The sequence below is a fragment of the Lactuca virosa genome, chromosome 1 (genome assembly GCF_052849685.1).
Source record: "Lactuca virosa cultivar CGN04683 chromosome 1, Lactuca_virosa_CGN04683_v6, whole genome shotgun sequence".
Classification (NCBI taxonomy): Eukaryota; Viridiplantae; Streptophyta; class Magnoliopsida; order Asterales; family Asteraceae; genus Lactuca; species Lactuca virosa.
The window spans coordinates 15,574,595-15,600,002 of NC_136426.1; the positions used below are offsets into that span (position 1 = coordinate 15,574,595).

The following is a 25,408-nucleotide window of genomic DNA, read 5'->3' on the forward strand; positions in this document are numbered from 1 at the left end:
TCGCCGATGTTAGAGGAGCAATGATAAAGAGAGAAAAATGACAACAAAGTAAAGAGAAAGCAGCCGATAGTATCTTAAGGAAGGGTCTAGAGACGATGGAGAAGATCGGATTTAAAGCGGTGTAAGCTCTGCTGATAGATTTAACTTGGGTTGACGAAACTAACCCTATGTACAGTACCCTGGTCAGGTACTGTTCATAAGGGAACATACTTTTTATCTATATATATAATATTAAAATATTTAATAAAAAATAATAAAAAACCTATTTTATATATCCGTTCGAATTTTATAACGTCGTCCGAATTATAAGATATTTTGTTCGAAATTTATAATAATAATAATAATAATAATAAATTAAAAATGAATTAAAAATAACAAAAAGACAAAAAAAAAACAAAAAAAAAAACAAAAGACAAACGGGTGAAATTGGAAAAAGGATGAGGTACTTATAGAAAATCCTTTTAAGTCTTCGTTTAATAGTTAGTTTTTACATTTTTTCTTATTATAAATGGTGTTGAATACTATAAAAGAAAATAAGATTGTATTATTATAATTATAGTATAATTATTTTGAAAAACTAATGTTGGTTGCATGTAAATACAGTCTGCATTCAATATGAAGTTAATATTTTCAATTTACAATAAATTGATCGATTACAATAAATTATTCCAATCGATTCGTATATATAGATGGATCGATATTGACCACCTGGGTTACTTCTTTACAATTTATTTTGCTTAAGAGGATTCGTTTTCTGTATAAAAATACACCAACACAAGAAAAATAGCAAAAACAGTGTAAAGAAAAAGTATACAATTAATCAATGTTATCAGTCTTGGTCATTAGGGCATTCTCTTGCAAAATGTCCTTCTTCTCCACAGTGGTAACATGATTTACTCCGGCCACCACGACCACGACCACCACCACTTCCGCCACCACCACGACCACGGCCGCCACCAGCACCACCACGATCATTGTCATAGTCTTCATTACCATCGCCACGATCGCCGCCCTGGTAACAATTCCTTGCAAAATGACCAACAAGTCCACAATTATAACACTCCGGACCACCATCTCTTCCTTCATCATCACCACCACTGCCGCCGCGTCCAAACCTCCCACCACCTCTCACACTATCTCCTCCACCACCAAATCCTCCTCTGTTACCTCCATAACCACCCCTTCTCCCACGACCCCCACGCCTCAACCCTGGTGAATAGGGTCTAGTCCTAGCAAGACCCATCACGTCCACCGCCTTCTTCCTCCCATCTCCACCGGAATCCACAGAAAATTCTACCCTTTGTCCATCTCTAAGAAACCGAAATCCTTCCATCTTGATCTCAGACTGGTGGACAAAGAGATCTTCACCACTGTCATCGGCCGGAGCAATAAATCCAAAACCTTTTTGTCCACTGAACCACTTAACGGTGCCTTCATATCTATTGGTTTCCGCCATGAAAACCAACTTCACAGCTTACAGCAGAATCTGGAGCACACAGTGGTGTGTGTGAAACTTTGGGTGGTGGAATGGCATTAACTGAGTTTTATCTGCTTGGGATATTAGTTTTGATTGGTTGATTTTGTTGTTTGGCCGGCGGTAGTTTATGGCCGTTGAAGTTGGAGTTAGAACGAATGGACGAGAAAGTAAACATTATTTTAGAATAAGAGAATTTTAGAACGAGAGAGAGAGAGGATAATATAACATTATTATTCAAATAAAGAAAAAAGGCCAAAGTACAAAATAAGTATGTATTCTTGGTCTTATGTCATTTTATACAAGGTGTATTTAAAAAAAAATATGCTTCAGTCAATGTGATTTAATTTGGTTGATCTTTAAATACCATATACCTTAATTTTTAGAAACAAAAAGGTTGTTATTTTTCATTATTAAGGTTTGATCATATTTTTTCCTGCTATATGGGTCTATATCCATGTTATTTGTCCTTCATGTACTGGGAGAATGATTTCTTTCTTATAAGGTTGGACAAAGTGGTCTCGGTAGAGCTCGACAATTGTCGACGTGTCCTCGACGAACACCGGGCCACCAACTCGCCATGTTGAGTTCGATGGCCAAATTTAGTAAAGGTATGCCGAGTTCTCTTCTTCTTCCTTCCCCTTTCAGTCAATGTGATTTAATTTGGTTGATCTTTAAATACCATATACCTTAATTTTTAGAAACAAAAAGGTTGTTATTTTTCATTATTAAGGTTTGATCATAATTTTTCCTGCTATATGAGTCTATATCCATGTTATTTGTCCTTCATGTACTGGGAGAATGATTTCTTTCTTATAAGGTTGGACAAAGTGGTCTCGGTAGAGCTCGACAATTGTCGACGTGTCCTCGACGAACACCGGGCCACCAACTCGCCATGTTGAGTTCGATGGCCAAATTTAGTAAAGGTATGCCGAGTTCTCTTCTTCTTCCTTCCCCTTTCTTCTCCCCCCACACGATAACCTCTTCTCTTCTACTCTTCCACTCACTCTGTTTGGCATGGACTTCAGCAAAATGGAGAAGGATGAGGTGGAGCTCGGTTGGTTAGTCTGGCACCACTCCCCTCGGCCTAATCGAGTACCAATTCCTACATCAAATCACTTGCCATTTTGACTAGCTACACTTGATAGTTCCCAACGTACACAACACAATTACATAAAATGTTGGTTTATATTTAAAAAATGGTAGGTAGGCTAGTTGAAAAATAAAAATAGTTTTTAATTGAATAACTAGTCGTTAGTTGATAAAAAAAAATGAAATTTGATAAAACTAGCTAGTGAACTAATGGAAATGTGTAAAATGACATAAAATAACACGTGAAAGATTGAATAACGGATCCGGTGGCAGTTAAAGGGATATTTTTTGAGTTTTATAAAGCGAAGTTCCAAAAGTTTGAAGGGGTGCCGATTTTAAGACGTAGTCAGAGATTCAAGTCTCTTGATTCAGCTCAGGCGGAGACATTGGAAGCGAGATTCACGATGGAGGAGATAAAAGATGTTGTTTGGTCGTGTGGTGGGAAAAAATCTCCAGGACCTGACGGTTTCACTTTCGCGTTTCTAAAGAAGAATTGGGAGTGTGTCAAGTATGATGTGATGGTGTTTATGAATGATTTTTTTTGACAAGGCTTATATTCCTTTTGGGTGTAACTCATCGTTCATCACACTTATCCCTAAGGTGGATAGTCCTATGTTGGTTACGGACTATCGTCCGATTAGTCTCATTGGCATGCAGTATAAAATTATCGCTAAGGTTCTTGCAAGTCGGCTTGTTTTGGTTATCGATTTAGTGATTAGTTTTGAACAATCCGCTTTTGTCAAAGGTCGCCAAATCCTTGACGGGCCGTTAATGGTGAATGAGGTGATAGAGTGGTATAAGAAGAAAAAGAAGAAATTATTAATTTTCAAAATTGACTTTGAAAAAGCCTATGACTCTTTATGTTGGGATTACTTGTATCAAATGTTACAATTCATGGGTTTTAGTGATAGATGGAAGGGGTGGATCCGAGCTTGTCTTAATTCGGCAAAAGCATCTGTGCTGGTTAATGGAAGCCCTTCTTAAGAGTTCCAATTAGAAAGAGGTCTTAGACAAGGAGATCCTCTTTCTCCTTTTTTGTTTATCATTGCCATGGAAGGATTACATGTTGCTTTGGAAGATGCAAAACCTGAAGGTTTTTTGCACGGCGTTGCGGTGGGCTCTGATAATTTTATTATTTTTCATCTTTTCTATGCAGACGATGTTTTGTTGTTGGGAAAGTGGGATAAGATGAATTTGGAAAACATGGTAATGGTGTTAAATTGTTTCTTCATGGTTTCGGGTTTGAAGGTGAACCTTCATAAATCCAATTTGTATGGTGTAGGGGTTACTTATAGCCAAGTAGAGGAGATGGCGAGGGTTACTGGCTGTGCTCGTGGGAAATTGCCTTTTAAATACCTGGGCCTTCCAGTGGCAAAGAATATGTCTAGGGTTCGGAGCTGGCAAGGAATTATTGATCGCTTTAAAAAGAAGTTAGCCTCGTGGAAAATGAAAATGTTGTCTATAGGTGGGCGTTCCATGCTTCTTTCCTCCGTTCTCGGGTCGTTGGGATTATATTTTATGTCTATGTTTCTGATGCCGGTTCAAATCAAGAAGATGTTGGAATCTCTCAGAGCCCAGTTTTTTTGGGGAGCTGAAGAGGGTTCTAGAAAGATCCATTGGGTTGCTTGGGATTTAGTTATCGCTCCAAAGGACCAAGGTGGGGTCGGAATCGGTAGTTTGGAGTGTTTTAACTATGCACTCCTTCAGAAGTGGAGATGGCGTTTTCTCACTGAACCGAATTCCTTGTGGCGTAAGGTTATTATTGCACTTCATGGAAATTGCTCTCATCCACATTTTGGCAGGTGTAGTTCTGGAAATGGCGTGTGGGGTCGTATTATGAAATCTTGGGATATAATGAACAATAAAGGTGTAATTCCTTATTCTACGGCTCTCAGAAAGATTGGAGATGGAAATTCTACTGCTTTTTGGAAGGATTACTGGTGTGGAGGCATCCCTTTGGCTCTTCGATTTCAAGTGTTGTTTCGCCTTGACCTTAACCAAAATTGTTTGGTTAGTGAGAGATGTCGTGATGGTTTATGTGTTTGGAATTGGAGTAGAGACCTTCATGAAGGTGTGGAACTTTCTCAATTTCAAGATCTTCGAGTTTTAGTGGAAGGTAGACAATGAGGTATGGAGGAAGATAAATGGTGGTGGGATTTTGATGATGACGGTAATTTCTCAGTGAAAGCTACTCGGAGATGTATTGAGCAAATATTGTTACCATATGTGGATTGCAATATGATTTGGAATGTTCTTCTACCTAGGAAGGTAAATATTTTTATATGGCGCCTTTTATATGATCGTCTCCCTTTGAGAACGAACTTGGTTACTAAGGGTATTGATGTCCCATCGATTTTATGCCCTCTTTGTTGTTCGGATGTTGAAAACTTGAAGCACTTGTTTGGGGAATGTGAAATTGCAGCGCGTACATGGGCTTTTGTTTCTCAATGGGCTTTTGGGGAATGTGAAATTGCAGCGCGTACAAGGGCTAGTTGCTTTTAATAAAATTTAAGCCGTTCAAAAAAAAAATAAAGAATATATTTGGAAGAATTTTAAAGAAAAACTTGAAAATTTTGTTGAAGACGATAGTTTCAATAGATTTTAAAAAACTTAGCTTCAACGCTATTTTAAATAAATTAACTTATAAACTAACATACCTAACGAGACCATGAACTTAAAATAATTAATAATCATAGATAACTAACAAAAAAAAGACATTAAAATATAAACGTCAATTCTTTTTAAATAATTTTACACAATCAACCCATGTAAGTAGAAACACTTTTTGTTGTAAAATACGACGGATCCAAATTGACTTAAATAATATTAGCTCAATGCGGAATGGGATCAAAAATTATCAAAGCGTAATAATCACAACGTAATACGAATAAAATAAATAGAATAGAGACACAGGAATTTACGTGGAAACCCAAATCGGGAAAAAAACCACGGGCGAAGGAAGCCGATAAACAATTCACTATAATTTGCAGTGTTTACAGGGATTATGAAAGAGATTATAAAATAGAGTGGGAGAGCTAAAATACACGGTGGTGTATCAGTATATATATATGTAATGCTTTTATATATATACTTGGATGATTCTATTAAATCTCTCTGGCTCAGGCTATTTATAGCCAAAAAGAATATCATATGAAAGGAAAAAATGCCGTCCAACTTTGTGCGTCCAATTGTAGGCAATGTTAGGTAATGTTAGGCGCCTAACATTTGACCAAAAAGTTCGCCGTTCAAACATTACATTACTATTCATAGTCAAACTGTAGACGTCCAAAATGTGCCGTCCAATTATTCAAATTCACATATATATTACTATTCATAGTCAAACTATGAATAGTAAATGATAAGTTACTGAAATAACCCCTGAACTATTTGTCACTTGCTAATTTTGGAGGCAACTTTTCCACAATCTCCACCTTGACATCAAAATTAAGCAAGTCATGCTTTACGATTAGTCAAAACCTATAGCTCACCAAACTCTAAAACTTCCATAAGAACCTGCAAATTTTATATAGAGAAAAAATTGTTTCCGAAAAATAAATAATACTTCCTCCACCACGAGCCTTCAGGCTCAACTGCGATCAGAAACACCCACCATGTCCAAACATAATTTGAACTTGGCTATAGGAAGACTTTTAGTGAACATATCAGCGGGATTATAATCTGTATGAATCTTGTCCACAACACAATCACCTTTTTCAATGATATCCCGCACAAAATGATAACGAATATCAATATGCTTTGTTCGGTCATGAAACATTTGATCTTTACTCAAGAAGATAGCACTTTGGTTGTCACAGAAAAGTGTGGTCACCTTTATTCTATCATCAAGTTCTCCAAATAACCCCTTCAACCAGATATCTTCCTTAACTGCTTCTGTAATCGCCATGTACTCTGCCTCGGTAGAAGACAGGGCAACTGTAGACTGTAACTGGGCTTTCCAAATAACAGCACAACCATTTAGAGTAAACACATACCCTGTAATTGATCTTCGTTTATCCAAATCTTTGCCATAATCTGAATCAACATATCCGAACACCCCAGTGTTAGATTTACCAAAACGTAAACACATAGAAGACGTACCGCGTAAATAACGAAAAATCCACTGTACTGCTTTCCAGTGTTCTTTCCCCGGGTTCGCCATGTATCTACTAACCATGCTAACAGCATAAGCCAAATCAGGGCGCGTGCAGATCATAGCATACATCAAAGATCCAACAACACTAGAGTATGGAACACGTGCCATGTAAGCCATATCAGTCTCATTAGTAGGACTCAAAGCGGATGATAGCTTGAAATGAGCTGCAAAAGGTGTGTTGACAGACTTTGCTTCGTGCATACTGAAGCGTCTTAGGACTTTCTCAATATAAATTTTCTGAGAAAGATGCAAGATCCTAGACTTCCTGTCACGAATAATTTCCATACCTAAAATCTTTTTGGCAACTCCTAAGTCCTTCATTTCAAATTCAGCTTTCAACTGGTCTTTTAACTTCTGAATCTCCTTCATATCTTTCGCTGCAATCAACATGTCATCCACGTACAAGAGTAAGTAGATCTTTGAACCATTGTCACCTTTCTTGAAATAAACGCAGCTATCATAGGTGCACCTGCTGAATTTGTGACTGGTCATGAAAGAATCGAACCTCTTGTACCATTGTCTAGGAGACTGCTTGAGGCCATAAAGAGATTTGTTCAACTTGCATACGTAGTTCTCCTTTCCAGGAACTACAAAACCTTCAGGTTGTTGCATAAAAATCTCTTCCTCAAGCTCACCATTTAGGAAAGTTGTAGTGACATCAAGTTGTTCTAACTCAAAATCATTAGAAGCATCCAACCCCAACAATACATGAATGGAAGTATGTTTGACAACTGGGGAATAAATGTCAGTGTAATCAATACCAGGAATCTGACTGTAGCCTTTAGCTACTAACCGAGCTTTGTATCTTGGTTTATCATTTGGGTTGACAGGTTCCTTGAGCTTGTAGACCCACTTGCATTTAACTGGTCTCTTCCTTTTCGGAATAGGAACTAAATTCCAAGTACTGTTTCGCTGCAAGGATTCCATCTCATTTTGCATAGCGAGCATCCAATCATTTGAGTCTTCAGATTTGATAGCCTCGTCATAATTCGCAGGCTCCGTTGCGGACTCAATATTATCAGCAACAATAAAAGCATAGGCAACCAAATCAGATTCAGCATACCTCTTCGGAGGAATAATCTGTCTTCTCGGTCTATCTCTTGCAATGCTTGGAGTAGTAGCTTGTGGTTGTGAAGGTGTTGAATCTTCACCAACAACATGCTCATCCGACGAAGAAGAATCTTGATGTTGATTTGTACTCTGATTAGTGGTAGGTGAAGTAGGAAGCTCCACCTCCATTTGAGCATTCTCTTTATTTGCTTCGGATGATACATCTGATGCATCTGTTCTTTTAGAAGAGTCAGCAACTGGTTGAATTATAACAGACTCATCAAAAGTAACATCTCTTGAGATGATAATTTTCTTCAAATCAAAGCTCCATAACTTGTAACCCTTTACACCTTGATTGTACCCAAGAAAAACGCATTTGATTGCTCTTGGTTCTAGCTTCCCATTGTCAACTCGTGCATACGCTGGACATCCGAATGGTTTTAAATCTGAATAATTTGCAGGTTTACCGGACCATAACTCAAACGGAGTTTTCTTCTCGATTGCTCGTGACGGTGATCGGTTGATAACATAGCAAGCAGTCGAAGCAGCCTCCGCCCAAAAAGACTTTGGCAATTTGGAATTAGAAAGCATACACCGGACCTTCTCCATAATGGTGCGATTCATCCTTTCAGCTACACCATTTTGTTGAGGTGAATGGACTACTGTGCGATGTCGAGTAATGCCTTCCTTTTGACAATAGACATTAAACTCTTCTGAGCAAAACTCAAGTCCATTATCCGTACGAAGATACTTTAACACCAGACCTGATTGCTTTTCAACCTGAACTTTCCAATTTCTGAAGGTAGAGAAAACGTCTCCTTTATGTTTTAAGAAGAAAGACCACACCTTCCTGGAGAAATCATCAATAATAGTGAGCATATAAATAGCTCCACCTTTTGAAGCAACTCGAGCCGGTCCCCACAAATCCGAGTGAACATAATCAAGTGGTCATTTCGTTGTATGGATACCACTTGCAAACCTTACTCGTTTTGCCTTGCCATATACACAGTCTTCACAAAAATCCAAATCAACAATCTTTTGTTGACCAAGTAAACCTCTTCGACTCAATTCTAACATGCCTTGAAAACTCATATGGCCGAGTCGAAGGTGCCAAAGACGGGACTGATCTGGATCAGAAAGAGACTTTGAAACAACAGCAGCATCACTCGAAATTGTTTGCCCGTCAAGAAAGTAAAGATCTGAGGTTTTTCGTTTGGCTCTCAGTTTGTCGGAACCGTCTTTGAATACCCTGAGAACTCCACCTTTACCAGGAAACTCGTATCCCTTTTTGTCAAAGGAACTGAGAGATAACAAGTTTCTTCTGAGGTCAGGAACATATCTAACATCCCCCATGGTTCGAATAACTCCGTCAAACATACGGATCCTGACTGAACCATGTCCAAGAACTGGACATGTAGTATTGTTACCCATCAACACATAGCCCTGGTTAACCTTTTCAAATGTGTAAAACCAACTTTTGTTGTGACACATATGAAAAGTACAACCAGAGTCGAGTATCCAATCACCAGTGGAATCCAGTTTATCTGAATAAACTGTCAAAAGTTCTCCAATACCTTCAACCTCAGCTACATCGGCTTCACCCGAAGTGCTAGCTTGTTTTCCATTTGCTGCCGTCTTCTCTTTTTCTTTATTCTTCAACTTGAAGCATTCTTTAAGCACATGTCCCTTCTTGTAACAATAGTTGCAAAACTTTCGTTTGCCTTTTGACTTGGATCTGGTTCTGTTGGAAGATTGAGAAGTTCTACTTCTCTCTGTTGTTCTTCCTCTGGCATTCAAACCTTTGGCTTTAGCATCACTTGAACCACCACCAGTAATATGCTTCATCTTCTCTTTGGAATCCAAAGCTGTATAGACTTCATCTAAAACTAGAGTGTCACGGCTATAGATAATAGTATCACGAAAATGGCTATAGGATTCTGGCAACGACGATAGTAAGAATAGAGCCAAGTCTTCATCTTCATACTGAACATCCATATTCTCTAAGTTATTTACTAACTCTTTAAATGTGGATATATGTTCAGCTAAAGAGCCTCCTTCAATCATCTTGAGATTGAACAACCGTTGCTTCAAATGCAACTTGTTTGGTAAGCTCTTGGTCATCAACAATTGCTCCAACTTTAGCCATAAAGAAGCCGCTGACGTTTCTTTTAGAACATCTTGCAAAACATCGTTTGACAAGTGCAAACGAATCTGGGATAAAGCCTTCAGATCTTTCATCTCCTTTTCTTCTTCGGTCCATGTATCGGGCATCATATTGAAACCCAAGAGCGCCTTGTGTAAATCCATCTGAATGAGAATGTCTCTCATCTTTACTTGCCACAACGGAAATCGGGTGTTACGATCCAGTAGTGGAATATTGTATTTTACCGAAGACATGATTAATTACTTGATAAAATGATCCCAACGAGCTAATATCACAACCTGGTCTGATACCAATTGTTGTAAAATACGACGGATCCAAATTGACTTAAATAATATTAGCTCAATGCGGAATGGGATAAAAAATTATCAAAGCGTAATAATCACAACGTAATACGAATAAAATAAATAGAATAGAGACACAGGAATTTACGTGGAAACCCAAATCGGGAAAAAACCACGGGCGGAGGAAGCCGAGAAACAATTCACTATAATTTGCAGTGTTTACAGGGATTATGAAAGAGATTACAAAATAGAGTGGGAGAGCTAAAATACACGGTGATATATCAGTATATATATATATATATATATATATATATATATATATATATATATATATGTAATGCTTTTTTATATATACTTGGATGATTCTATTAAATCTCTCTGGCTCAGGCTATTTATAGCCAAAAAGAATATCATATGAAAGGAAAAAATGCCGTCCAACTTTGTGCGTCAAATTGTAGGCAATGTTAGGTAATGTTAGGCGCCTAACATTTGACCAAAAAGTTCGCCGTTCAAACATTACATTACTATTCATAGTCAAATTGTAGACGTTCATGCCGTCCAATTATTCAAATTCACATATATATTATTATTCATAGTCAATCTATGAATAGTAAATGATAAGTTACTGAAATAACCCCTGAACTATTTGTCACTTGCTAATTTTGAAGGCAACTTTTCCACACTTTTCATGAAGAACATGACCCACTAAAAAACACTTATTATATAATATGTGTAGAGATAAATAACAATATACTTGTACCAGTGGGACTTGTTTGTATGGATAGATGGACGTTTTCTTTTTCATTTTACCATTTTGTATAAATTGATCCGGAAGTGGTGTGCATGACATCCATTTGGGTGCTTCAGACGTATCACAACTCTTTGATTTTCAATAACAAAGATTTTCGAAAGGACTATTTTCGAAAGAATCGATACTTTTTCGTATAATTGGTTCGTTGAGAGAAATAGAAATTGCAAGATAATTAATTGATTTTTTTTGCTTATGAATTATGATAAATATTTTTTAATTGTTTCTTGCTCTAACTCTTTTCTAGTATTTTAAAAAAAAGTAGTTGTAAAAAAAAACAACTTATATATAAATCGGAGATTACAATAACATAACATAAGTTAAAATAATATAACGAATTTTTTTTAGTTTAATATATAGATTTTGTTGCTATATATGCATATAAAGAAAATAGTGTAAGCAAATTTTGAATTTTTTTTTACTGAAATCGTCCATTTGGTTTGGGTAAAGTTGCACGTTTGGTCCTTATCTTTTGTTTTGCATTTGGACCTTCCTCATATTTTTTTTTATTACCTGCTTGGTCCCCGCGTCCGTTTGTCGTCAATTCCAAACGTTAAGACCCCCCACGTGCTTCGTACATGAGGGATATTTTCGTTCTTTTATACATGATGCCTAAATGGACATGCCAATCGTTTCTCCATTCTGATCATTCAGTCTTTACGATCACTGCTTTCTCTCTCACTGAAGCTCTATATCACTAAATCGAGTAGAAACCCTAACTCATCAAAATCCTGCAAGATTCATCGAAGCAACAATGGTGGGTTGGATGATTAGAGCAAATACGGAAGAAATAGACGTTGAAAAACATTACAGTAACCCCCTACTTTCAAAAATTAAATTTATCACCAACAAATTTCAAAGCTAATAAGTTGAAGCGTTCTCTTTTATAGTGTTGGATTAGGTGTCTAAGCCCATAACTATAATTGGTATGTACTTGAATTGATAGCAGCACAGTCCTTTTGGGTTGCCCTCAACCTAGCAACTGGACAAGGAAATTATGAAAGGAGAGATATTAATTTATAAGATTAATAAATTAATATATATATAAATGATTTATTAATATGTTATTGGATTAATATATTAATTAGAAATCATTATGTTTAATTAATTGTTAGCCAGAAATTAATCAGAATTGATTTTGGGGTTAAAAGAATTAATTATAAGGTGCAGGACTAGTTTGCAATTATCTAATAGTTGAGTGGAAGGCTCTAGAACCCCCTTGGAAGAGGGTGGACGAAATCTTTAGGGGAAACCCTAATAATTTCGTCCATAGGGGCTTGGATAAGGCCCTTGGGTTTGCTTAGGCCCTAAGCAAAGGATAACTAGGGTTTCCCTTAAACCCTAGATCCCTCAGCTATATAAGGAGCCTCCTGGTTCATGTTTTTGGTCACTCTTTCTTTTGAAGAAACCCTAAGGCCGAGATTTTGCATACTCCCTCTCCCCTCTCTCTTCTACTTTCCTTCTTGCTAGTTTGGGTGTGATTCCATTAGAGGCATTACACTTGTGGTGCTAAAGCTTCCAAAAAGATCAAGATCAAGACCAAGGGAATATCAATTGTTTGCTATAACAATTGAAAGGTATGTAAACCCTAAACCCTAGTTTGTTAATTTCGTAATTAGCCTCTCTCCTCTAGGGTTCTTGTTTTGCAATTCAAAGTTGTATGTTCAATAGTTAAAACATAGATCCAAAGTAGGTTGCATGTGAACTTAGGAATTGTTTCTAGTTTATTTGTTGTACATAAAACCCATCAGTGGTATCAGAGCCATTGTTGTTTTAAATTGAATTGCTACAATTGTTGAATTGCAAATTAGGGTTTATAGCTATTAAACCCTAAAGGCCAAATTTTCGATTTCTAGGGTTTTGGATCAAAGGGTTTTTTCGAAAACCCTAGCCTCCAAAGAACCCTAATCGAAATTAGGGTTAGGGTTTTGAAAACCCTAGCCTCCTCCCTTATGAATTTCGAAATATGCTAAGAGGATAACTAGGGTTTCTTGTTTTTGGATAATTGTTACTTAATTAGATTAATTGGATAATTATCCTTACCCTATTTTTCGAAATTAGAGGGATAAGGATTAGGATTAAATTAATTGATTAATTTAATTAGATAATCCTTACAAGATTTAATAATTTGATTAATAGTTAATTAATAGATAAATATTAAATCTAGTTAATTGGTTTATTTAAATTTGAATTTAACAGCTTAAATTTCGAAATTTATATAAACCCTTGAAGTTTTAAAACGTTTTAAAACACACCTTATATATATATTATAATTAAAGGTTTAATATTATATGTATAAGAATATGGTCAGTCAAATCGCTAGTATGCCTCATTCACGAAGCTAATCTATAAGGGGGGTATAAGGAAACTGCCTATAAAATGGTAGTTGAATGGGTGTCCACTCTCACCCACCGCTTCCTTGATTAGTGGAGGGTCGTTAGCAGAACGGATTTGATAGGACAACTACTTCTCATTAAAAGTATAATGATATTAAAGAAAGTACTAGAACATTATTTTCAAAATCCCAACTCTAGTTACTTTAGGAAAAATGTGAAAAGTATGCTAATCCATGAAATTGCACATTATGCTTTATTGGTCGTTAGTGGAGCGTGTGTGGTTAACCAGCACACTAAAAGGCACTAATAAAGAGTAGCAATGGGTATCTCATAATCGTCATTTTGATGGAGCGTGTGTGGTTTACCAGCACATCAATAGTTAATGATAAAGACAATGAGGTTACCAAGCACATTTGCATGGTTATTCACATCTTGTTTGTGATCCTCGGCATCCTAGTCACAAATAGAAGAGCATAATCTGAGAATAAAACATGCCATTGAATAGTTTAAATGTATGCCAAAAGAATTAGGAATTTCACTTCGTTTGTTTCGTCTAATGGTGGAATTGGTGAAGCGTCATTCACCTACCTTTATGAAATTTGCACTTGGATCTCGACATCCCATTTCTAAGTTGTGAATCTTCATAGTTGGATCCTAACCTTGATACTATATCTTTGGGTTATTCTATTAAGGTATCTTGAAATCTAACTAAAACTTTCTTTCTTTTCAGATGTCTACTCCTGGAAACACTTCTGCTTCGTCCTCCTCCAACCAAAACTTCTCTTTGCTCAATATATGCTCCAAAGTCGTTATGGATGGCTCAAACTATAACGATTGGATGCGCAACATCAAGATGGCTCTTCGCTTCGAGAACAAAGAATATGTTCTTGAAAAGGAGCTCAAAGAGCTTGATGAGAATGAAGCTACTCCTGAAGATCTTGCTGCCTACAAGAAACATTACGATGATGCTACCAAAGTGGCATGCATCATGGTGGCAACTATGTCCCCAGAACTGCAGAGGTACTATGAGGACTACTGGCCTTTCGAGATGAACAAGGACCTTATGGAAAAGTACCATAAGCGAGCTCGTCAAGAAAAGTTCGAAGTAGTCAAGTCACTCATGGCTTGCAAGATGAAAGATGGGGAGTCAGTTGTGTCACATGTGCAAAGAATGCAACGCTACATAGAGCGTTTGGTCAAGCTCAATATTCACTTTGATGAGGAATTGGCCATTGACATGGTCTTGAACTCACTTCCTGAATGTTATGGTCAGTTTATTCTAACTTACCATTTGAACAATACTGAGCAGACCTTGGCCCAATTGCACAACTTGTTGCAGACAGCTGAGGCAGGGATGAAAGGTAAAAGTATACCCTCCACACCTGCTAGTGCCCCTGTTTTGGCTATTGGACAGGGAAAGGGGAAAAAGAGGAAAGGTCCTCCCAAGCAAAACTGGAAGAGCAAGGCTCAAGCTGGGTCATCTAGTAATGGCCCAAAGGCTAAGCCCAATGGTTCCACTCCCCATGTTTCTGATCCAAAAGAGGCAGTTTGCTTTTACTGCAACCAAAAGGGGCATTGGAAGAGATCTTGCCCACAGTATCTGCAAGATATCAAGGATGGCAAAGTGAAGCCATCTTCGGCAGGTATTTACACTATTTCTGCTAATAACTCATTATCTTCTCGTTCATGGGTCCTTGATACAGGATGTGGTTTTCATATCTGTTCTGATTTGCAGGGTCTAAAGGAAAGTGAGGAGATAGAGCGAGGAAGGATAAACCTGATCATGGGAAACAGAAAGTCTTCACCAGTAACCAAGATCGGAGTTTATCAGCTTCTGCTTAGTAATGATGTTAGATTAGATTTAATAAATTGTTGCTATTCGTCTGAGATGACGAGAAACATTATTTCATTTCATGCATTGTTCAGACAAGGTTTTACATATTCTTTTAATGATTTGAATGGTTCAATTTCTGTTTATAAGAATGGTGTTTTTATGTTTGAAGCTTTGCCTTGTAATGGTGTGTATGAAACAGTGACTTGTGTTGATAGCCTAGGAAATAGTGTACTTAATATTGACTTGTCTAATAGTGTAGACAAGGCATGCTTGTGGCATTGTCGTCTTGGACACATTAACAAGAAATGCATAGCCCAACTCCAAAAGGATGGAGTGTTGGAATCATTTGACCTAAAGTCAGATGATATGTGTGAGTCTTGTCTTTTGGGAAAGATGACAAAATCACCATTCACAGGGTCTTGTGAAAGAGGTGAAGGTCTGTTGGATCTCATACACACGGATGTGTGTGGACCCTTCAGATCAACTACAAGAGATGCTAATCGATTCTATGTGACCTTCACTGACGATTATAGCAGATATGGATATATCTACTTGATCAAGCATAAGTCAGAAACTTTTGAAAAGTTCAAAGAGTTTAAGCATGAAGTCGAAAATCAATTGGGCAGAAAGATAAAGATACTTAGATCCGATAGAGGCGGGGAGTATCTTAGTATCGAGTTTAACGACTATCTGAAAGAATGTGGGATAGTCTCACAATTGACTCCTCCTAGGACACCACAGTTAAATGGTGTAGCTGAGAGGCGCAATCGAACCTTGTTAGACATGGTTCGTTCTATGATGAGTCGGGCTTCGCTTCCTATTCACTTCTGGGGGTATGCCTTAGAGACAGCCGCCCACATCCTCAATCTTGTCCCTACAAAGAAGGTTGCCAAAACACCTCACGAAATGTGGACATGGAAAGTTCCCTCGTTAGCACATATTAAAGTCTGGGGTTGTGAAGCTTTCGTAAGACGAGAGACTCACGACAAGCTAGCAGCTAGAAGTGAGAAATGTGTTTTCATTGGTTACCCAAAGCAGTCTTTTGGATATTTGTTCTACAGGCCTAGTGAGAACGTGGTCTTTGTAGCACGAAGAGGAGTCTTTCTTGAAAGAGAGCTCATATTCAAAGAGGACAGTGGGAGCACTATTGACCTTGAAGAAATTCAAGAGTCAGCCAATGAAGGAACCTTAGATGACACTAGCACTCAACCAGAGGAAACAGTTCCTGTTGAACCAATTGATAACTCATTACCTCTTAGAAGATCCACTAGGGTGAGTGTGCCACCTGAGTTGTATGGTTTTCATATTACTTCAGATGGTGACACATTCATAAGTGACAGAACACTGGTAAACTTAGATGAACCAGTCACTTATAAGGAAGCAATGGCAGGCCCAGAGGCTTCCAAGTGGAAAGAGGCAATGGACAGCGAGATTAAGTCCATGTATGACAACCAAGTTTGGAATTTGGTTGATAGTGCACCAGGTCGTAAGACAGTTGGGTGCAAATGGATCTTCAAGAAGAAGACAGACATGGATGGAAATGTGCACACATTCAAGGCTCGACTGGTTGCAAAAGGTTTCACTCAAACCCCAGGGGTTGACTATGATGAGACCTTCTCGCCAGTGGCTAAGATTAAATCTATTAGGATATTGCTCGCCATAGCTGCCTTTCATGATTATGAAATCTGGCAGATGGATGTCAAAACTGCTTTCCTTAATGGGAAGTTGGCTGAAGATGTTTACATGAGTCAGCCAGAGGGTTTTGTTGATGCGAAGTTCCCCAATAGAGTGTGCAAGCTTGAGAAATCCATTTATGGATTGAAACAAGCATCTCGCAGTTGGAATCTTTGCTTCCATGAGAAAGTCAAAGAGTTTGGTTTCTGTAGAAGTGAAGATGAGTTATGTGTGTATATCAAGGCTAGTGGGAGTATAGTAACTTTTCTGGTGTTGTATGTCGATGACATATTACTCATTGGTAAAGACGTTCCAACCTTGAAAGAAGTTAAGTCTTGGCTTGGAAAGTGTTTTGCCATGAAAGACCTTGGAGAAGCTGCCTATATTCTTGGGATTAGAATATTGAGAGATAGAAAGAAGAGACTAATTGGACTTAGTCAGAGCACATACTTGGATAAGGTACTAAAGAGGTTTAGTATGGAAAATTCCAAGAAGGGAGAGCTACCTATCCAGAGCAATACCAAATTGAGTATGACTCAATGCCCGAGTACAGATGTTGAAATAGATGACATGAGTCGTGTACCTTATGCTTCCGCTGTCGGATCGATCATGTACGTTATGACATGTACTCGTCCTGATGTGGCATTTGCTTTGAGCATGGTCAGTCGCTATCAGGGAAACCCAGGTAGAGCTCATTGGATAGCAGTTAAGAATATACTCAAGTATTTGCGAAGGACAAAGGACTGGGTCCTTGTGCTTGGTGGCAGTGATACTTTGAGAGTAGATGGTTACAGTGATGCCAGCTTTCAGACGGATAGAGATAACTTCCGTTCTCAGTCGGGCTGGGTGTTTTTACTGAATGGAGGAGCAGTTACTTGGAAGAGTTCCAAGCAAAATACGGTGGCTGATTCTACTTGTGAATCAGAGTACATAGCAGCAAGTGAAGCGTCGAAAGAAGCAGCTTGGTTGAGGAACTTCATCGGGGATCTCGGAGTTGTTCCAACCATCCAGGAGCCTATGGAACTGTTCTGCGATAATGAAGGAGCGGTTGCCTTGACAAAGGAACCGAGAGATCATGGTAAGACCAGACATATCGACATAAAGTACCATTTCATCAGACATAGAGTTGAAGAAGGCCATCTTATAGTAAAGAGGGTGTCATCTGAAGATAACCCAGCAGATCCCCTCACAAAGGGTCTGAGTAGGGCTAAGCATATTCAGCATGCTCGGAGCATAGGACTGAAAGATGATATTAGTTTTAGTAGTTAGATTAGTTTTTGAAACTTGTAACAAAGTAAATGTAATTGACTTTTGGTGATTAAATAATAAAGTATTATTTATAAGTTTGGCTACTACCTTTTGTCAATTGTTTATTATTGTGTTTCATTTTTGCATGTTTTACTTCCTGAATAATGAGATTATTCAAACTCTACAGTCGCTCGTACTCTTGGAAGTAAGTAGTGAATTAAGACTGTCATGAATTGGATTGCAGATAGTCTAAGGATAGACATGGCAATAGAATTGCTGCAATGTTCATGAGTACTCAGAAATTGAGATTTGAGTATTGGATAAACCCTCGCTCAGAGTATTACTTCATGGAATTCATCACGAGTAATACTGAGACGATAATATCTTATAATCTTGAAACAAAGATATATGAGTTGTAATTTACAAGTCGGTTATGCATTGGTGATGCGAAAACGCATCAGTAACTTGGTGTTATAAAACGTATTGTCATGTATAATTTGATGAGTAAAAGATACAAGCATATGAGTCAACGTTTATTCGTTCCTTTTGCCCTAACAGGAAAAGCGATATCTGTGGGCCCCTCGATGATTTGGTGTTGACTTATGTGCTGGGCCCAGCCAGGACTAAATTGATGTGTTCAATTAGAAGTCCTACATCATCACAAATCAGGAATCGGGAAACATAGATTCTGGACAAAGAGATTGATTACATTCCATGTCTTATGTCTAGGGATATCTAGCAGAACGAAGGATTATATGATCACTTATCTTAGGACGCGTAACTGACTGGGTCAGAGTTCGGCAGCAGCTTTTGGAAGCTACAATTTGCTGGTCAAATTTAGAAGGCATACTAGCAATTATAGTTACAGACTTATCCAAGTGGGAGACTGTTGGATTAGGTGTCTAAGCCCATAACTATAATTGGTATGTACTTGAATTGATAGCAGCACAGTCCTTTTGGGTTGCCCTCAACCTAGAAACTGGACAAGGAAATTATGAAAGGAGAGATATTAATTTATAAGATTAATAAATTAATATATATATAAATGATTTATTAATATGTTATTGGATTAATATATTAATTAGAAATCATTATGTTTAATTAATTGTTAGCCAGAAATTAATCAGAATTGATTTTGGGGTTAAAAGAATTAATTATAAGGTGCAGGGACTAGTTTGCAATTATCTAATAGTTGAGTGGAAGGCTCTAGAACCCCCTTGGAAGAGGGTGGACGAAATCTTTAGGGGAAACCCTAATAATTTCGTCCATAGGGGCTTGGATAAGGCCCTTGGGTTTGCTTAGGCCCTAAGCAAAGGATAACTAGGGTTTCCCTTAAACCCTAGATCCCTCAGCTATATAAGGAGCCTCCTGGTTCATGTTTTTGGTCACTCTTTCTTTTGAAGAAACCCTAAGGCCGAGATTTTGCATACTCCCTCTCCCCTCTCTCTTCTACTTTCCTTCTTGCTAGTTTGGGTGTGATTCCATTAGAGGCATTACACTTGTGGTGCTAAAGCTTCCAAGAAGATCAAGATCAAGACCAAGGGAATATCAATTGTTTGCTATAACAATTGAAAGGTATGTAAACCCTAAACCCTAGTTTGTTAATTTCGTAATTAGCCTCTCTCCTCTAGGGTTCTTGTTTTGCAATTCAAAGTTGTATGTTCAATAGTTAAAACATAGATCCAAAGTAGGTTGCATGTGAACTTAGGAATTGTTTCTAGTTTATTTGTTGTACATAAAACCCATCGTATATCTGGTCATCCAATTATCTTCTCCATCAGATTATTCTATGGTAGAGAGTTTACGAAGTTTCTTGGAAATAGGTACATCAAGGGCAAAGAAAGATACATTGATTTACTGGACAGTGATGAGTTTTGTGTGCACGATATTGACGAGATGATGTAGTCCATAGGTTGTGTTGAGGAGGGTAAGTTGCTTTACTACCATTTCAAAAGACCCTTTTCAGATTTAGACTTTGGATTGTTTGCATTAGCAAGGGACAGTGACATTAACCATTTGGGTACATACGTAGGCAAACATAAACTGATTGAAGTTTATGTTGAACATGGTAAAACAATGTTGCATACATATACAATGTCATCTACCCCTAGTAAAGTTAGGATAAAGAAATTGTTGATCAACCTTCGTGTAGTAAAAGGCTATTTTTGGAGTGGAAGGAAACTAAAACAGGGGATTGTATTGGATCAATCAAACTAGAAGTTGTGTCAACAAAAGAAACTGAAAGTGACCGAATTGATGCCCACTGTGAAACACATGGTGTATGTGATGAATTTGAATCAACCCTTCCTCCTGCAAATGAATTTGATGATGTTAACGAAATTCTAAATGAAGAACATGGATGGAATACTGATGATAGTGATGATAGTGACTTCATAGTAGACTTAGATAACCTCATAGATTAACTTGAGATAAACATGAATGAGTTTTTGTTACATATTGATGAAGATATAGAGTGTGTGGGTGATCTTGGAGGGTTAAATGTCAAGGAAACAGAATCAAGGGAAATCGATGATATTGAGGTTATAAACAATGATGTATTCTTATATGAATCATCATCTGATGAAGGTGGGAGCAACATGAGAAGAAAGTCAATTAAGGCAATACGAAGGGCAAGGGAAAACAATGAAGCAAGAATTAGTGATCCATTATATATGTACCAAAAATTTACCTCATCTGAAGAGTTGAAAGAAGCAATAAGAATGCGTGATGTAGAGACAAAGTAAGGAAACTAGACTTCAAAAAAATGACAAAAACATAGTGAGAGTTATTTGCAAAGGTACCTTAAAAAAGCATGTGACCAACCAATTATCACATGCCTTGAATTCATTAGAGAGTACCTTATGTTAAGTATTGTGAGTGTCCGAAAGGTAATTAATAAGGCAGTTGGACCATTAACTCCAACGTGCTGCAAGTGTGCTTGAAAAAAACAAATCTGATGTAGCTCAAAGTGTGGGTAAGTTTGTGGGAATGGAAAATATCAGGTGAATGTACCATGGATGGACCAATGTGTGGTAGACATGGTTCATCACATATGTTCTTATAGAAAATGAGAACTCACTCATGGATGGACCAATGTGTGGTAGACATGGTTCATCACATATGTTCTTGTAGAAAATGAGAACTCACTGGTATACCCTGTAAGCATGCCCTTGTTGCTATATGGGACATGAGAACAAATAAGCAGAATGTTGGCTTACCTGAAGAGTGGGTTCATTCCACTTATTGGTTAAATACTTCGAAGGAAATGTATTCTTTTAAGATTGAACCAATTAACGGAAGAAGAATGTGGAAAAAGTTTCCATGTCTAACCATATTGCTTCCTCCCAATCATCATGTCCCCAATGGAAGACCAATGAAGAAAAGAAGGAAGTCAATTGTTGAATTAGAAGATATGGTGAAGGGTGGTAGGGCATCAAGGAAGGCCAAGAGTGTGACATGCTTAAAATGAAAAAAAGTTGGTCATAATAAAAGAAGTTGCAAAGGTCAAAGTGCAGGTGATGGTAGTTCAAGCAAGAAAGGGAAGGCTGGGAAGAAAGCTCAAAGTGCAGTTGATGGTAGGCAAAGTGGAATTCAAAGTGCAGTTGATGGTAGGAAATCCAGTGGTGTAGGTGATAGAAGTTCAAACAGGAAAAGGAAGGTTGGGAAGAATACTGCTTCAGTTGTGTCTGTGTTGTCTTTATTATTAACCAATTATGGTGCTATGATCTTTTGTATATGTTGTATCTGCCCTTATGTTTTGAACAATTATGCTATGACTTTTTGGATCTGTTGTGTATGTTATGAACAATTATGTTGCTTTAATGTATCTATATTTTTGATTATGGTATGAACAATTATCTTTTGAATTCCATGAGTAATTAGACATTGGTGCTATTAATATGTTGCTATGTATCTGTATTTGCAATTGGTGTTTAATTCCTTCCATTTAATTTAATTCTGTTCAATCATTCAATTCAATTCTATTCAATCATTCAATTTAACTCCATTATAATATACAACATTCCAATAATCAATTCCATTCCAATTTGTAACGCCCGCAGATCCGGGCTAGTCAATCTAGAGACAATAAACATCAAAAATGAGTTTTTGATGAAAGATTATTTATAAGGATTAATCTTTTCCAAGTGGTAGTATATGTTACAAGGGTTCCGTACATATAAAGAATGCCGAAATCCGAGTTATAACGAAGAAGTTATGGCCCGTCGAAGTTTTATTGCAAAACCGACACGACACCGGGATACGTAAATAGTGAATTTACGATAGAGGACTTTTTAGCCTTAGTGATCTAAACAAAAGTTGTAGTATACGTTAGGCCGAGAACATACAGAAAAAAGAACGCCCAAATCTGACTTCGTATGAGGAAGTTATGAATTTTCTAAGATTTGGCATAGCAGTGCACGACCCGAAACTCGAATTTTAGTTCGAGCGGTTTTTGGCCTACGCGACCTAAATGAGAGTTGAAGATCTCATTAATAGGAACTCAACGATAAAAAGACAGACGAAAACGTAGGCCGTATGTAAAAGTTATTAATTTTACACGGACATTTAAGAGTCTAATATCCTCCTACTATTAAATTTAAGATCGGTCGAGAATTAGCCAACGGAGTCTAAATGAAAGTTGTAGATATTGTTTTTACCTACGCGTGGATATAAATAACGTCGAAAACGGAGCTCGTATGAGAAAGTTACGGGGATTAGAAGTCGGCAGGGTGCTGTGCGAAATCGGGTGACGTGGCTGAATATGGGCCAAGACTTTCTCCCCAAGGCAAGCCACCAGATGGTGACACCTGGCCATGGACTCGACGAGTAGGACCTCCTACTCGATGAGTAGAGCAGGATTCCAACCTATAAATAGAGGTGTCGGGTTCCGTCATTCTTTACACCTTCCCAACTTCACTTTCTCTCTCCACTTTCTCTCTCTAAGCCCCTAAACCCCCCCCCCCCCCCCAAGTCTAGGTAAACCCCCTAGCACCCGAAGGAAGCCCCGAGGCTCCCGAAGCCCCGAGAAAAGAGCCTTTCTGTTCGGGAACGCTGCTCCAGCGAAGCCCGATTTTGCGAAAAACCCGCTGTAAGTGAGTTACGCCTACTCTATCGTTAGTATATCTTATATTTTAATATAGTAATGTTATTAGGACCTTATAATAAGTATTTGGGATATTATTATGAGTTATATAAGTGTCGTTATAATATGTTTTAACCACTCGCGGTACGGGGAATCTGGTTTAAAGGGCCGCATAGGGTTGTTGGATTTCAGAAGTGCTATATGCCAAAATGGTCCTGCCCTCCGGTGTTTTATGTCTGGCCCCTGTCTGTACATAGTGGTTGGAAAATATTGTTTAAACGCTTATATAATAATAATAATGCTAAGACTAATAATTAGTCACGGTAAATATTAGACTAAAGTCTAGTGGTAATAATACTAGGTTTCGTCGGAGGAAAATAGAATCGTTAGAAGCGAAGCGCTGCCCGAGTTTGGAATCATCACTTTAACAAGTGAGTGCATAGTTACTTTCATCTTACACATAGATATGAAGTATTTAATATAAATTACATGCTATGTGTGCATATTGTCTGTATACTTGCCGTCTATGCTGGGTGAAAGATTTTTATACATGTTTGAAATGATTTAAACTGTATATGTATTTTATATCTACAAAATGTGTTGGGTAAAATATGGGTAGATGAAATAGTTGTTGTGTGGCAAAAAAATAAAATGATGAGAGGTGATATAGACCATAAGATAAGGGTGAGAGGTGAACCATGAGAAAAGCCTTTTACCCAAGTGTTGGCCCCGTCATCTAGTAGAGTATGGATGACAACCACAGACTATTCTAGACAGTCCAGTGGAACACTAGCAGGCTCGCAACCTGTAGGTGTTATTTGAACTGTGTATTCACCAGCTGTACTCTAAAAAAACCCATTGACATGTATTGCGAGTGGATTTTCGGAAACGATATTGTCGATAAATGAGATAAAAACCCATTGACATGTATTGCGAGTGGATTCTCAGAAACGATATTGTCAATAAACGAGATAACCCTGGCAGATGCGCCTAAAGGACTCTACCGACAGAAGCGCCTAATAGAGAACCTCATAACCCCGACAGATGCGCCTAAAGGACTATACCGGCAGATGCGCCCCATAAAGAATGTCACAATTCTGGCAGCTGCGCCTAAGTGATAATATTAGTAGCCGTGCTTGACAGATGTGTCATTAGCAACGATGGATTTCGTGCCTATTCCTTAGGATAATCCTTAGGAATGAATGAACGAGGAATAGCTGATTCTTAGGGTAGATCCTTAATAGTAAATAAGATAATGGGGATGGGTAATTGGGTTGATTGATTGTTTGATGATTAAACATAATAATTATATTATTGTGGGTTGAAAACCCTATGTACTCACCAGGTTTCCCAACCTGACCCACTCAGTTTATTTATATCACAGGTGTTGATATGAAGTCACATTACACTGAGAGATTAAGGAGATATAAATCACTAGTGATAATGAATGTAAGTTCTGTTTATGCTTATGTTTCTGTATTGACGATGACATCCCAAATGTTTTAAAAGGAATACAAATACTTTTCTTCGGAAATGCCTTGATAACGTATTTATCATGTTTTACTGGGAACAAATTCCACAACATTTTTATTAAAAGAGGTACTCTGATTTTTATAAAGCATAAACAAAATCGGTTTTTTCTGGCCGTGAAAATGGGGATGTCACACAATTCAATACCATTACAAACCACTCAATTCCATTGCATTATAAAACAATCAATTCCATTCCAATTCAATATCATTACAAACTACTCAATTCCATCCCATTATAAGACAATCAATCCCATTCCAAAAGACAATTGCATTCCAACAGACAATTCCATTCCAATAGTCAACTCCATTCATACATTGTCATTCTATTACATTACTACCCTGATGAAACAAATGAGTACACTAACAACATAATTTAAAGCTTGTAAATTAAAATTGACACAATAAAACCTAATTAAACACTAATAATAGCCTCAAGGTCCTATTCTAATGTTGATGCTCGTCCATTGAGTTCTGCAAACCAGGGGAGATACTTTTTCAGTTTTTTCACCATTAACATTGTCCTCATCAACCCAATATATAAAACCACATTTTTCTCCCTGCATTTTGAGTAATATGTTGTGTCTTAGAGGTATGCAATATATGGATATACTTAAGAAGAAATTACCCTTACCTTCCCAGTACAACAACAGAAAAGTCTTCCAGGGTTTTTCTTGGTAGT

General features: G+C 37.6%; 1 protein-coding gene and 1 pseudogene across 1 annotated transcript; one reads left to right on the top strand and one right to left on the bottom strand.

The window, feature by feature from the left end:
• Positions 1–605: 605 nt before the first annotated feature.
• LOC145133301 (cold shock protein 2 pseudogene) lies at positions 606–1,666 on the bottom strand (annotated as a pseudogene).
• A 3,030-nt stretch (positions 1,667–4,696) lies between these two features.
• On the top strand, positions 4,697–5,068 carry LOC145111612 (uncharacterized). The gene has a single exon (XM_079047876.1). It carries the CDS (start codon positions 4,697–4,699, stop codon positions 5,066–5,068), a length of 372 nt encoding a protein of 123 aa, XP_078904002.1.
• The last annotated feature ends 20,340 nt before the right edge of the window (positions 5,069–25,408 follow it).

Coding starts and splice junctions, on each gene's coding strand:
- LOC145111612 (XM_079047876.1), top strand. CDS start 4,697: ATGGAGGAAGATAAATGGTGGTGGGATTTTGATGATGACGGTAATTTC.